Below are 12,671 nucleotides of genomic sequence, written 5' to 3' on the forward strand. Positions count from 1 at the left end.
TGCTAAATGCAATATTATAATTTCTAATAATAATACAAGCATTTATTTATTTCTTCCACAAGTAGCCAATTAGTAATCAAAAATGGTAAAACTAAAAAAGATCATTGCTAGCCAGCTGTGGTGGCCCATGCTTGTAATCTCAGACTTTAAGAGGCTGAGACAGGAGGATTGTGGTTCACAGCCAATTTCAGCTACTTAGTGAAGCACTCTGAAACTTAGCCATACTCTGTTTCAAAATATAGAATAAAAGATAAGGCTGAGGGTGCAGCTTGAAGGTATAATGTCGCTGGGCTCCATCCCTAGTACAGTTTTGAAATAATTAAAATGACTTTGGATAAAAGTATGTAAATTGATATATATTTTTGTGGTACTAGGAATTGAACTCAGGGGTATTCTACCTATGAAACACACTCCCAGCGCTCTTTGCTTGTTTTTTATTTTGAAACAGTATCTTACCACTTTTCTGAGGGTCTTGCAACATTAACAAGCTGCCCTTGTGTGATCCTCCTCTCTCAGCCTCCTACATACTGGGATCATATGTATATACCACCATACCTGGCATAATTCTATTATATTATGATTTAAAATTAAAACATAAGCTACAGTACAGATCTATAATAGCTTCCATAGTTTTCTTGACCTATTTTGTATTTGAAATAAGTATTAAACTTAATTTTGCATTTGACTCTAAAATATATAGTCTTTTTGTGTTCTAACAGGGCCTTGGGATTATTTTACAAATATTTCTACTTGTCCAAATGCTGTAATAAACATTTTTATAAATTTTATTAATAATTATTAATATGTAAAATAATAAATACTGAGGTTAATATAATGGAAATATTGTTTTGCATATTTTCATTTGTTGAATTGTGTCCTTAATGAGATATGAAGACACAACCTCCAGTACCTGTGACCGATTTTAGAAATAGGATCTTTACAGATGGAATCAAGTTAAATGGAGGCCATACTGAAATAGACTAAGCCCTAAAACAATATGGCTGATGAGTTCCTATAAGAGGAGAATTCACACAGGCAAACACAGGAGATAATTTCATATAAAGACGAAGAGAGTGGGGTGATACATCAAGAAATGCCAAAAATTATTGGCAACTGCCAGAACCTAGGAGAGAGATGTGGAGCAGATCTTCCTTAGGAGAAGTTATAGCAGAAAATATCAACAACTGAATTTCTGACTTCTAGCTTCCAGAACTATGAGATAATAAATTTCTGCTGTTAGCCACCTGCTCTATTGTAATTTGCTATGGCATTTCTAGGAAAGAAATATAAATACTCTGACCACTATCAAAGACTGCTATTAATGAATAATCAATCATATACTAGATTAAAATAAATTAGAGGTTATGAAAAGGAATAAAATACTGAAAAAATGTACTTAACTACAGAAGGTTAAGGAGACATGATGACTTACTTTTGACATGTATACCATGGTAATATAAAATGTTAACATTAGTGAACACTGGGTTAAAGACACATAAGAACTATCATGACAACTTTTGAGTAAACCTAAAATTATTTCAAGATAAAGTTTATTTTTAAATTAAAACTTATCATTGCCATTATTTATAACTCTTTCAAGATTTATTAATTTTTAAATGTGGCCATAAAATATTTAAATACAATAATTCCATTCAAATACTGAAATGAATTTCTCCGTAATAGCACTATGCAATAAAAATAAAATTAACACTTATGTAATTTCACTTAATCTAATTATTACATTAAAGGGAAGTATGTGAAATTAATTATTAAAATGTTTCATTATACTAATTAAATATATAATTTAAAATTATAAGGACTAAAATATTATTAATGTATATTTTATATTCTGATTTATCCTGTCTTTAAAATATGTATATTACACATTTATGATCATCTCTACCAACATTTTAATTTTCAATAGCCATATATATCTAATGGCTACTAAATTGAGCTACCTATGCCAATTACTAAATTATTTCCATAAGTATATTAATGTTAATTTAAAAATAAATACCAGTACTATGTCATTTTTTTTTTTTTTGGTGGTGGTACTGGGGTTCCAGGAAGCCCTCCTACCTCCGGGCTACACTCCCAGACCTATTTTATACTTTTTTTATTTTTGGAAACAAGGTCTCTTAAGCCAGCGGCTGACTTTGCACCTGCGCAATCCTCCTGTCTCCGCGTCCCAAGCACGAAGATTACAAGCGTACACCACCAGGCCCGGCCTATGTAATTTTTAATATAAAAAAATTCCAAACAACAACAAATTTTGGCACTAGCAACCCTTATAACACAGTGCTTAGTATTTTACATATTAAATATTTATAAAATTTATGCTTGGGATCTTATGATATTATATAAGAAAAATAAACATTTTTTTTAAATGAGGCAACAAATAGAGCGTTTACTTTGACTTAAGAAGAAAATATGTAAGAACATTAATGCAATGAATTTTTTAATGAAATAATGGGGATGGAGCCTAGGGACATTCTACCTCTGAGCTACACTTCCAGACCTAATATTTAGTCTTTTTATTTTTTTGAAACAGGGTCTTACTGAGTTGCGAAGGGCCTCGCTAAGTAGCTGAGGCTGTCCATGAACCATGATCCTTGATCCTTGGGTCTCAGACTCCCCACCAATACTGGGGTTACAAGGGTGTGCCATCACACCTGGCTGCAATAAATTTTTTGAAAGGTAATGTAGTTCTTTGCCTTAAATTCATAATTTTTGCAAGAAATGTGTTGAAAATAATCATTTTAATAAAGATTTAAAAATAATTTTTACTTGAACATTCCAATAAATTGTTCTATAAATTCTTCAGGTTTAATTATGATACATCCATGTAAAATTTGTTTGGCTCTATATTTATGTTTCAAGCTAAAGTAACTTTAATACTTGAGACTAACCTTTTAAACCACACCCTGGTTAATTTGACATTTAGCTCCTGTGTGTTATAGGCATATTATCACTTCATGTGAAAAGCAGAGATGGTAGTGAGGATGATGATGAGGAGGAGGAGGAGGATGATGATGATTCTCAAAAAGAGATCCATCAAGGTCAAGACCTTTCCATTCAGAAATCAGAATCAGAACTAACCCCTATTTTTGCTGAGGACCATTCAGGTAAATTTATTATGATGAATGTCTGCATAAACCCTCATTTTTTTAAATTGCAAATAAAATATATGCTTTATATGATAATATTTATCCATTTTGTATGTCTATAAGATTTTATTATATTATTTCAAATTTAACTTTATATAGCTTGTTTTCTATATTTCTACAGATATTAATATTAATAGATTATAATACTTCAACTTGAAGTTTACCTACCAAAGCAAAAGTTTAAATGTTTTTTGTTATTAAACAGAAATGCAGTGTTTCTGATAAAAACAATAATGAGTGTATTATTTTAACGATATAATGTTTGCCTTTACCCAGTATAGAAGATTATAGGAACCATTCTCATGAATGAAAATGCCAAAGAAACTAAATGTTATTTCTCCCCTCCTATATTATGAAGAATTATTTGGATACTGCTAAACATTATATCTTTAGTAGAAGTTCAAAGGAAAATGTTGATAGAAAATTGGAATATTTGAATTAGGTTTTCTGGAGAATTAAGTGTTCTTTATTGGTCAATAGCAGATATATAAGAGGTTACTAGATAAGAGGTTTTTGTTTTCTTCAATACTGGGGATGGAACTCAGGGGCATTCTACCTCCAAGCTAAACCCTCAGGGCCTCACTAAGTAGCTGAGGCTGTCCATGAACCACAGTCATTCTGTCTCAGCCTCTCAAATGTTTTGATTACAAGTGTGCATCACCATGTCCTGATAAGAGTTTTTTAATAGAAACAAAATTATAGAGACTAAGGCATACCAAAGAAAATATTTTTATTGAATACATTTGTATTATAGTACTTCAGAGAAATAATAATAATATCTTTCTCTCTTTCTCACCACCCACACAAACACATCTATTTTTTTGTTGTTGTTTGTTTCATTTCTACTAGACAACCTTGACTAATAGAATACTCATAACACAGAAAGGCAGACTGTTGAGTTAGTTTGACAAAGAACAAAAGGTAATGGTAGCCAAGTTGGTATTGAGATTTGAACCTTGGTCTTATCTTAGATATTTCTATTGTTCTTTGTACTCACCTTGAGCCATGAAGTAATATCCTTACTCATAGATACAATTCCGCTCCAGAATTTTTTCCCTGTGAGTTCAATAAGAGTTAAAAAATTAGAAAGACCTTCAAAAAATAGGTGTGAGATATCTAGAAGAAGAAATAATTTTCATTAAAAAAATTTTTGTTTACCTTGGAGAATTCAGATTTAAATATCCTAAATAAAACCATTTAAGGTGGTCATGGTGACACATGCTTGTAATCCCAGTATTTGGGAGTCTGAGACAGAAGAATCACAGAATTGAGTCCAGCCTCAGGAACTTAGCAAGGCCCTCAAGCAACTTAATGAGATCCTCTTTCAAAATAAACAAAATAACCTAGAGGTATATCTCAGGGGTAGAATGTCTCTAGGTTGCCTTCTCAGTATCACATAAAAGTGATTTTGTAAAATTAAAGAAATAACCATACAAATATAAACAAATGTTTCCTCAGTCATCTCACATGAGTATAAATTTGGTGACCTCATTCTCTACACATTAAAATAACTTATGTCTGCAAAATAAATAAGCAGAAGAGACAATTCAAAACAAGAAAGTAGATTTTCCCTGAAAAACCCTTACAGCAATTTGGTATAAGAATTTACCTAGAGCTCCTATAATTCTCCCTCTCACTACCTAAATGCTCGGAATTCCTCTCAGGTACACCAATAGTTATAAGATTTTTATTATAGATAAACTATTAAAATAGCATGGACTATAATAAAGTTTAGTATAAAATGGTACATAATAATGCATTGCACTGCCATAAAATACAAGATATATATTCAATGCCAGTGTTTCACAATGTTATACAATATAGTGCAAAACAAAAAAAAATCCAAAATAATATATTCATGGAAAAGGGTTTCAGGAGACAGAAACACTGATAATGATATTATTCTGGGCTCCTGATTTCATAAATGAAGAAATTAAGGCCTAAAAGAGGTTAATTACTTATGAAAACAAATTAATCTAGCACAGTTGAAATTTTTAAACGTGAAAGTATTAATGTGCATATGCATACAATTTCCTGAAACAAGACAATATCTTAAACTATAAACTACTTCAACACTGGAAAACAAATGAATATGAAAACAAAAAGCTGAACAAATTATAAAAATGGAGAGATAGAAAATGGATTTGAGCCGGGCATGGTGGCACACCCTTATAATCCCTGTGCTTGGGAGGCAGAGACAGGAGGATCATGCAGGTTTAAAGCCAGCCTCACTGGCTTAAGAGAACCTGTTTCCAAATAAAGATATAAAAAAGTAGGTCTTGGAGTGTAGCCCAGAGGTAGAAGGGTTTCCAGGAACCCCAGTGCCACCAAAAAAAAAAAAAAAAAAAAAAAACCACAAAAAAACAGAAAGAAAAAATGAAGAAAGAAAAGAAAAGAAAATGCATTTGATGCAAGTACAAAACTGTACTACTCAGGAACTTAGGAACTTTGAGGTTGACCAGGACTCCAGTTTCAAGCTGGAGGATTTTATTTTGGACATCATCGATAGCAGAATTCCCTGCTTTTTAAACACTTAAGAACCTAAGTATATACATCAATATTTCACTACTTAATCCAAACCCCTTTCTGAATTTCTTCAGACTAAGTTTCTAGGACCATTTTTTCTTTTTTTAATTTATTACTGACTTTATTACAAAAGGAAGACAAAAACCAAAAAACATGTTCAGAGCAAACTGTTTTAATTAAGAACATAAAACAAAAAATTTAAAGGCTTATGTAGCATATATTTAAAATATTTCTGAATTCTTATTCAGTTTTTAGACTTTTTCAAGATGAAAGGCAATTTTAAACTATCACACTGTCTTGCAGTATATCTCAAGAATTAGGAACATGATTTACAATCATGTTACTTCCTATTAATAAGAAAAATTTAGGACCATGAAACTGTTACACATTTTAAAAAAAATTGAGAGGCTCAAAAGATCATTGCCACCCTTTGAAGAAAATTAATCCTAACCATATCTTCTACTTTAAAAAGAGAAGGGAAATTTTGGCCCATATTGCCTTGTAGGTTCACCTCCATCTGGAGTTTTCAGCCATAAGTACACAAAAAGGTATCTGTTTTTTGGTGAGAGGAAGTCTGGCTGTTCATTCTGAAGTGTGGTGGGCAATTGTGCCCCTCCACAGCGCATCTTCTGAGATTGTCAGGTGCATCATGACACTCAGGCCAGAGAGTAAAACCTACCTGGGAGATCTGGCTTTACAGAAGTTCCCAAAACCAGCTGCACCATCACACCAGCCACGTGAAGGTGATCTTCAGGTACCTACTGTCTTGAGGACTTGTGGTAGCCAGCACCAAAATTCATCAGAATTGCTAGTATGAGTATGTTTCACATGGAATATTTTTTGTTTTTTTACAAAATACGCATCTAGATGACTAGGATAATTTTTCATATTTCCAAGAAATCTAAAAATTCACATACCTTTATTCTCAATCTGAAATTTTATAATTAACTCAAAATGTACCTTTGGAATTTTAATGCATTTTTAGACCTATCTATGCACAAACAAATATATGAATATTTTGACAATTTAGAGAAAAGTTTATCTTTATAACATTAATCTTTTAATTAAAGTAAACCATTCTTTCTTACATTTATTTTAGTGCAGAACTTACTGCGTTACCAGGGCAGGCACAAGACAAGGAGACTTGATGGCATGTTCTCATGAACATGCAGGATGCGGCTTATTTTATAGCTAACAGACTTTGATGAAAGCAGCTGCTTATTATTCCCCCATATCTTTTGACTAGTAATTTCATTAAAAAAGAGTCTGAAAATAATGTATGTATATGTACATACATATACATGCATATGTATGTATATGTATACATACATATACACACACACACACACACACACACACACACACACACACATATATATATATATATATATATATATATGTTAAGGATGGGATTCTAAAGTCTATATTAAAAAGTGCTATGGGTTTTGTTTCTTTAGTTTTTGTTTTGTTTTGCTTTTCAGGTGATAGTGTTAAGAATTTAAGAATCTGGTATCAAATTGAGATCCATAGTTCTCCTGGACCACCCATGAGCACTATTGACTTGCAGTGTATTGCTCTGGTAAGAATTCATTCAATGTTCATTAACCCTGTCATTTAGCAAAAGGACTTTAGTTTCACATTATTTTTCAATCCTTAAAAATTTTCATATAAAATGAATATATTGGTTTAAATCAATCAACAGCTTTATTTTTATATCTTAAATGCTTTTTGAAAATATATTTTGGTTATATGACACATCACAGTGACCATGCTGCATGTCTTAAAAATCCACCTGCTCAACGATCACTAGAGCAAATTTGACCATATTTTACATGCTTATTCTCATATATATGACAAACGCAAGACTTCTTTAATATTGATTATTACTGGTTTCTATATCAGATCTTTCACTTTGAAAGATAGTTGGGACAACTAGCATAGATTTTGGATTTTATGTAATAGAAATTAAGAATAGGATGTCCAGGTGCAGTGACATGTGTCTGTAATCCTAGTATTTGGAAGGCTGAGACAAGAACTCTTATTTTGAACCCAGCATGCTATAACTTAGTGAGACTCTGTTAAAAAAAATTTTTTTTAAGGGCTAAGGGTGTACCTCAAAGGTAGAATATCGCTGGTTGAATCCTCAACATCATAAAATGAATAGGATTTTCTTACATGAATTATTGAAATATTAAACATTCAGTTTCCAGAATTATTTGCTAAGGTCAAATATCAAGAGACTTGGATTCAAGTGAAACATGAGTACAATATTGTTATTTAAAATATTTTAATTAGATGCAATTTCCTTTTTGCTAGCACTCAAATATTTTATTGTAATGAAATTTGTTATTTTACTTTTTACTAAGAAGTCTATATTTTATAGAACTTATTTTTTTATTTTTTATTAATTTATTTTTTAAATTGGTGCATTGTAGTCATATATCAATCACATTGGAGTACAAGACATGAGAGGATATACAAGCACACATCATCCAATTAGCCCTCCTCCAGCCCCCATCCCATTCCCTCCCCCTCCCTCCATCCCACGCTTCTTTGGTGATTTACTTTGATACATTTGTTTATGTACCTCCTGCGTTTTAAAGAGGCTCCGTCCTCCAGTATTACATACCCTCTAATTGGTCACATTAGTTGCTTCACTATAGGGCCCTTTCTATAGCTCAACCTCTTCCTGTTGCCCTTTTCCTCCTAGTTATTGCTGATTAAGAGAAGCGTCTGATTTATATTTTCTGTGATATTTCTCTGTGCATGCTGCGTTGCAAGTACCGATCCCACTCTTGATGGTCCCAGTAGTGGCCTGGCTACTCAGTGGACTGATCCAGACCTCGCTGGCTCAAGCAGCGGCCTTGCCTCATGGGAGGCCCCAGTTCTGGTCTCGCTGGCCCCTGCACCGGTCTAACCCCTAAGCTGGCTTTGGTCCCGGCCTTGGAGGCCTCAGGAGTGAACTTGCCTCACGCCAGGCTCCGATGCTGGCCATTGGCCCCTGCACCGGCCTAACCCCTTGGCAGGATTCCAATCCCGGCCTCGGAGGCCTCAGCACCGGCCTAGCCTCACGACAGGCTCCAATGCCAGCCTCGTTGGCCCCAGCACCGGCCTAACCCCTTGGCAGGTTCTGTTCCCGGGTTAGGAGGCCCCAGCACTGGCCATGTCTCACGGCAGGCTCCGATGCTGGCCTCACCTCACGGCAGGCTCTGATGCCAGCATTGCTGGCCCCAGCACCAGTCTAGCCCTTCGGCAGGTTGTTATCCTGGCCTCGGAAGCCCCAGTACCGGCCTTGACTCACGGCAGGCTCCAATGCCGGCCTCGCTGGCCCCAGCACCGGCCTAACCCCTCGACAGGCTCTTATCCCAGCCTCGGATGTCCCAGTACCAGCCTTGACTCACACCATGCTCAGCTTCGAAACTATTGTTATAATTAAATCTGAAATATTCTCTATCATGTCAGAAATATATCACATTCATAGGAAATACAAACCTTTTGATGACACTGAAACACTTTTCCCTGTTGAGTTTATTGTTGTTTTCAAGACTCCAGAGAATTAGAATCTCAAGAATTCTCAAGAGATTTCAGTGCTCACAGCTCTAAGCATTCAGTAATTACTGTCTGAAGGCTTTTCTCTAAAGGACTTTGAGGATGGATCCACACCTATTGTATAAGAGTTCAGTTGTCACTTAGAGATTAAATGTCATGGAAATGGCAAAGCTGCCATTTCCTACTCGTATTTCCTACTCTTAAGATACAACCAACATTAGACTTGCCTTATCTCTTTTTTGTAACATGAGGGATTGCTCCTTTAAATGGTTTGTAGGTAACAAAGAAAATAACAAGTTTGAAGTGATTTTGTTTTAATTTTGTGTTTAAAGTTTATATGTGATAAAACCAAAGACATTTCTGTATTCCAGTATTTTAATACTCTTGGCCATAGTCTGAATATCTGATACACAGGTCTCAAAATGTGAGTCAGTCAAAACTAGCATCATTTTTTAAGAAACACAATATAATAGTACAGATTATCAGAGAATATCACATGCGATAAAAGCAGGGATTATTTTGTGAAACATGATGCATATTTGTGGACGTAATTGTGCTCTAAACTGAATTATTATGAGCTATGGTGAAAAATCATTAGTTTTTATTCTACTATTTTTGCTTCTGTGAAGACTGTGTAACATTTTCTTCAACTGACAATGATATCTGAAAAATATTTGAGTACCAGACCAGGACAAATGTCTAGGCCAAATTGTTTTATCTTAATTTTCTCTCTTAAGCCCTAGGCAGAGTTTCTTGACATATTCCCTTTCTTTTGTTTATGATTTGTTTGACCCCTAGAAACTTCTTAGGAGGCTAAGTTCTGTAACAATTTTATAAAATATGTCACATTGCCTACAAAATCAGTGAACTCTGACATAATGCCATCATCAAGTTACTGCCAGAGGAAACATGAAAAATAGAACTTATAATAATGATACGGATGAAAAATATATTTAAGTGTAATTTTATAAATAGTTTTCTTACAACTTAGTTACAGGAATCTCTGTGTAGTAGTTGTTAAAATTAATAATATTGTGGTTTACCGAGATTAATAAAAGGAAATATATGAGAGCTTGAAAACAGGTAAGATATATTCAACAGAGGATCAGGAAAAAGGAAACAAATGGATTTACTTAATAATTTTCTTTACGTTTACTTGCTTAAAATAATGATTCTGCTAACACTGAAAGCTGACTATATATTTGTTTTATAATATTAGGAGACCACTTGCATAGAAATACCTGTCTCTAATCCAAAAGACAGCTACATTCACATAGATGTGAAATTATCAAATGCTGCCCTTAGTGGACTCCAGGAACTCACACTTAATCCATTAGAATGTGTTAATTATATTGTATGGTATTCTTCTGCAACTACTGGCTACAAAGAAGAAAGGTATGAGATTGGCATTATATTTCATCGTTGATCTTTTTAATTAAGCTTCTAGAATTTTTTCTTTGTATATTAGCTTTTATTTGCTTCAGTGCAAAATTAGTATTTTTTTAAATGCCAACTTAAACAATTCCTAAATTTCTCTTTTGTACCTCCTCTTTCACTTCACTTTAGGTCATCAAATCTGAGTAAAACAACTTAATAAAATGAAAATGATCCCATGAAGATTTGGGATTAAATTTTTAATTTTATTGATGAAAATAGCTCCTCTTTTTTTCTCACTTGTGTATAAGGAAAGGCAGAGTGGGAAGAGAGTTTGGGGAAAGCTCACCATATACTGTGTGCATGTATGTCACTATCACTATATTCTGTATTGTGGTGTGAAACTATAGTATACCAATAAAAGTATAAAAATAAATACAAATCATTCACTGAGTGCAGTGCTGCAAGCGTGTAATCCCAGTACTTGGGAGGCTGAGACAGGAGAATCACATGTTAACAACCAGACTCATAAACTTTATGAGGCCCTCCACAACTTAGTGAAACCCTTTTTGAAAGTATACAATAATAAAATAGGGCTGGAGATGAAAGAGATAGAAAGTCCCTGGGTTCAGTCACCAGTATAAAAAATAAAGAATAAATACAAATCATTCACTTGATAAAGAGAAAATTAAATTAAGGATGTTGTAATATACTGGAAACATACACATGCATACTCAGATATACATATATTCACAGTAAATACAGAAGTAATATATGTATACACAAATAAACATATATTAGAAGTAAAATGACAAATACTCCTATAGAATGATGATTGTGAAAAACTTCTTTGCATTATGTGTTTATATACATGCACAAAATACATGGCCTATATCTTCATGATTAACTAAAAACTATTAAAATAATTCACATTATTAATTTCACTAATAATCTTTATGCTATTTATTACAGTTTCCATTATCATAATTGAGTTTATTTTCCTGTGTTCAATGCATACCTTTATTATACATCGTGAAAAGGTCCTTTACTGGTTGAAATATTATTTCTGATTTGGACCAATTATTTATTAAAATTAATTTCTTAGATGCGGTGAATCATTCCTGTAAACCTAGTATTTAAGTGGCTGAGTCAAGAAGATCACAAGTTTAAGGCCAGCTTCAGTGACTTAGGGAGACTTACAGCAACTTAGCAAGACCCTGATTCAAAATGAAAAATAAAAAAAGTACTGGGGGTGTAGCTTGGAGGTAAAGTGTCCCTGGGTTCAGTCCCAGTATCAAAAAAAAACCCTAAAAATGTTTAATTAATTAACTTATATTGACTGATAAATGAAAAATACATATACATATGCTATACAACATGTTTAACATGTTTTTATATTGTATAGTTATTAAATCAAGCTAATTAGTATGTATCTCCTTACATGTTCATCAGTTATTAGTGGTGAGAACACATCAATCTACTTTTTCAAGTATATAGCTTGTATACAACTTGCATTTTGGGGTGGGGGGGGACTGGAAATTTATCCCAAAGGCATTCTGCCTTCCAGCTACACTGTGAGCTTTATTTTATTTTTATTTACTTTGAAACTATCTTTTTAAGTGACTGAGGCCGTTGCCAAGTTGTTGACTCTGTCCTTGAACCTATGATCCACCTGCTTAGCATCGCAAATATCGGGATACCACCATGCCTGGTTCAACTATATAATTTGTTATTATTAACTATAGTCACTTTGTCATAAAATGTACCTCTTGAACTTATTTCTCCTATCTAACTAAAATTTATAATCCTTTGAAAAACTTACCCTCTAGTCACTACACTATAGCCCCTGTTAACAACCATACTATTCTCTGCTTCTGAGTTTGAGTTTTTAGGTTTCATATATAAGTAAGATTATGTAGTACTTTCTAAGTGCCTAACTTATTTTATTTAACATAATATTCTTCAAAATAACTTACTACTTCTTCCAGCTCTTTATCCTTTATTAGAAATAAGTAATTGTTATTTTAATATGCAAATGCACAATTGAATGTATCT

At 33.3% G+C, this 12,671-nt stretch overlaps 1 protein-coding gene across 1 annotated transcript in view; it reads left to right on the forward strand.

Moving 5' to 3' along the window:
- CFAP47 (cilia and flagella associated protein 47) overlaps positions 1-12,671 on the forward strand; it is a gene marked incomplete at both ends in the record, with an annotated part of 367,798 nt that overhangs the window by 264,425 nt on the left and 90,702 nt on the right. The window contains 4 exons of the mRNA XM_080718845.1: positions 2,961-3,125; positions 6,287-6,472; positions 7,175-7,272; positions 10,462-10,637. Of these exons, the coding sequence (XP_080574971.1) occupies positions 2,961-3,125; positions 6,287-6,472; positions 7,175-7,272; positions 10,462-10,637 (625 nt within the window). The remainder of the gene's footprint in view (positions 1-2,960; positions 3,126-6,286; positions 6,473-7,174; positions 7,273-10,461; positions 10,638-12,671) is intronic.

Source organism: Muscardinus avellanarius (genome assembly GCF_963383645.1).
Source record: "Muscardinus avellanarius genome assembly, chromosome: X".
Classification (NCBI taxonomy): domain Eukaryota; kingdom Metazoa; phylum Chordata; class Mammalia; order Rodentia; family Gliridae; genus Muscardinus; species Muscardinus avellanarius.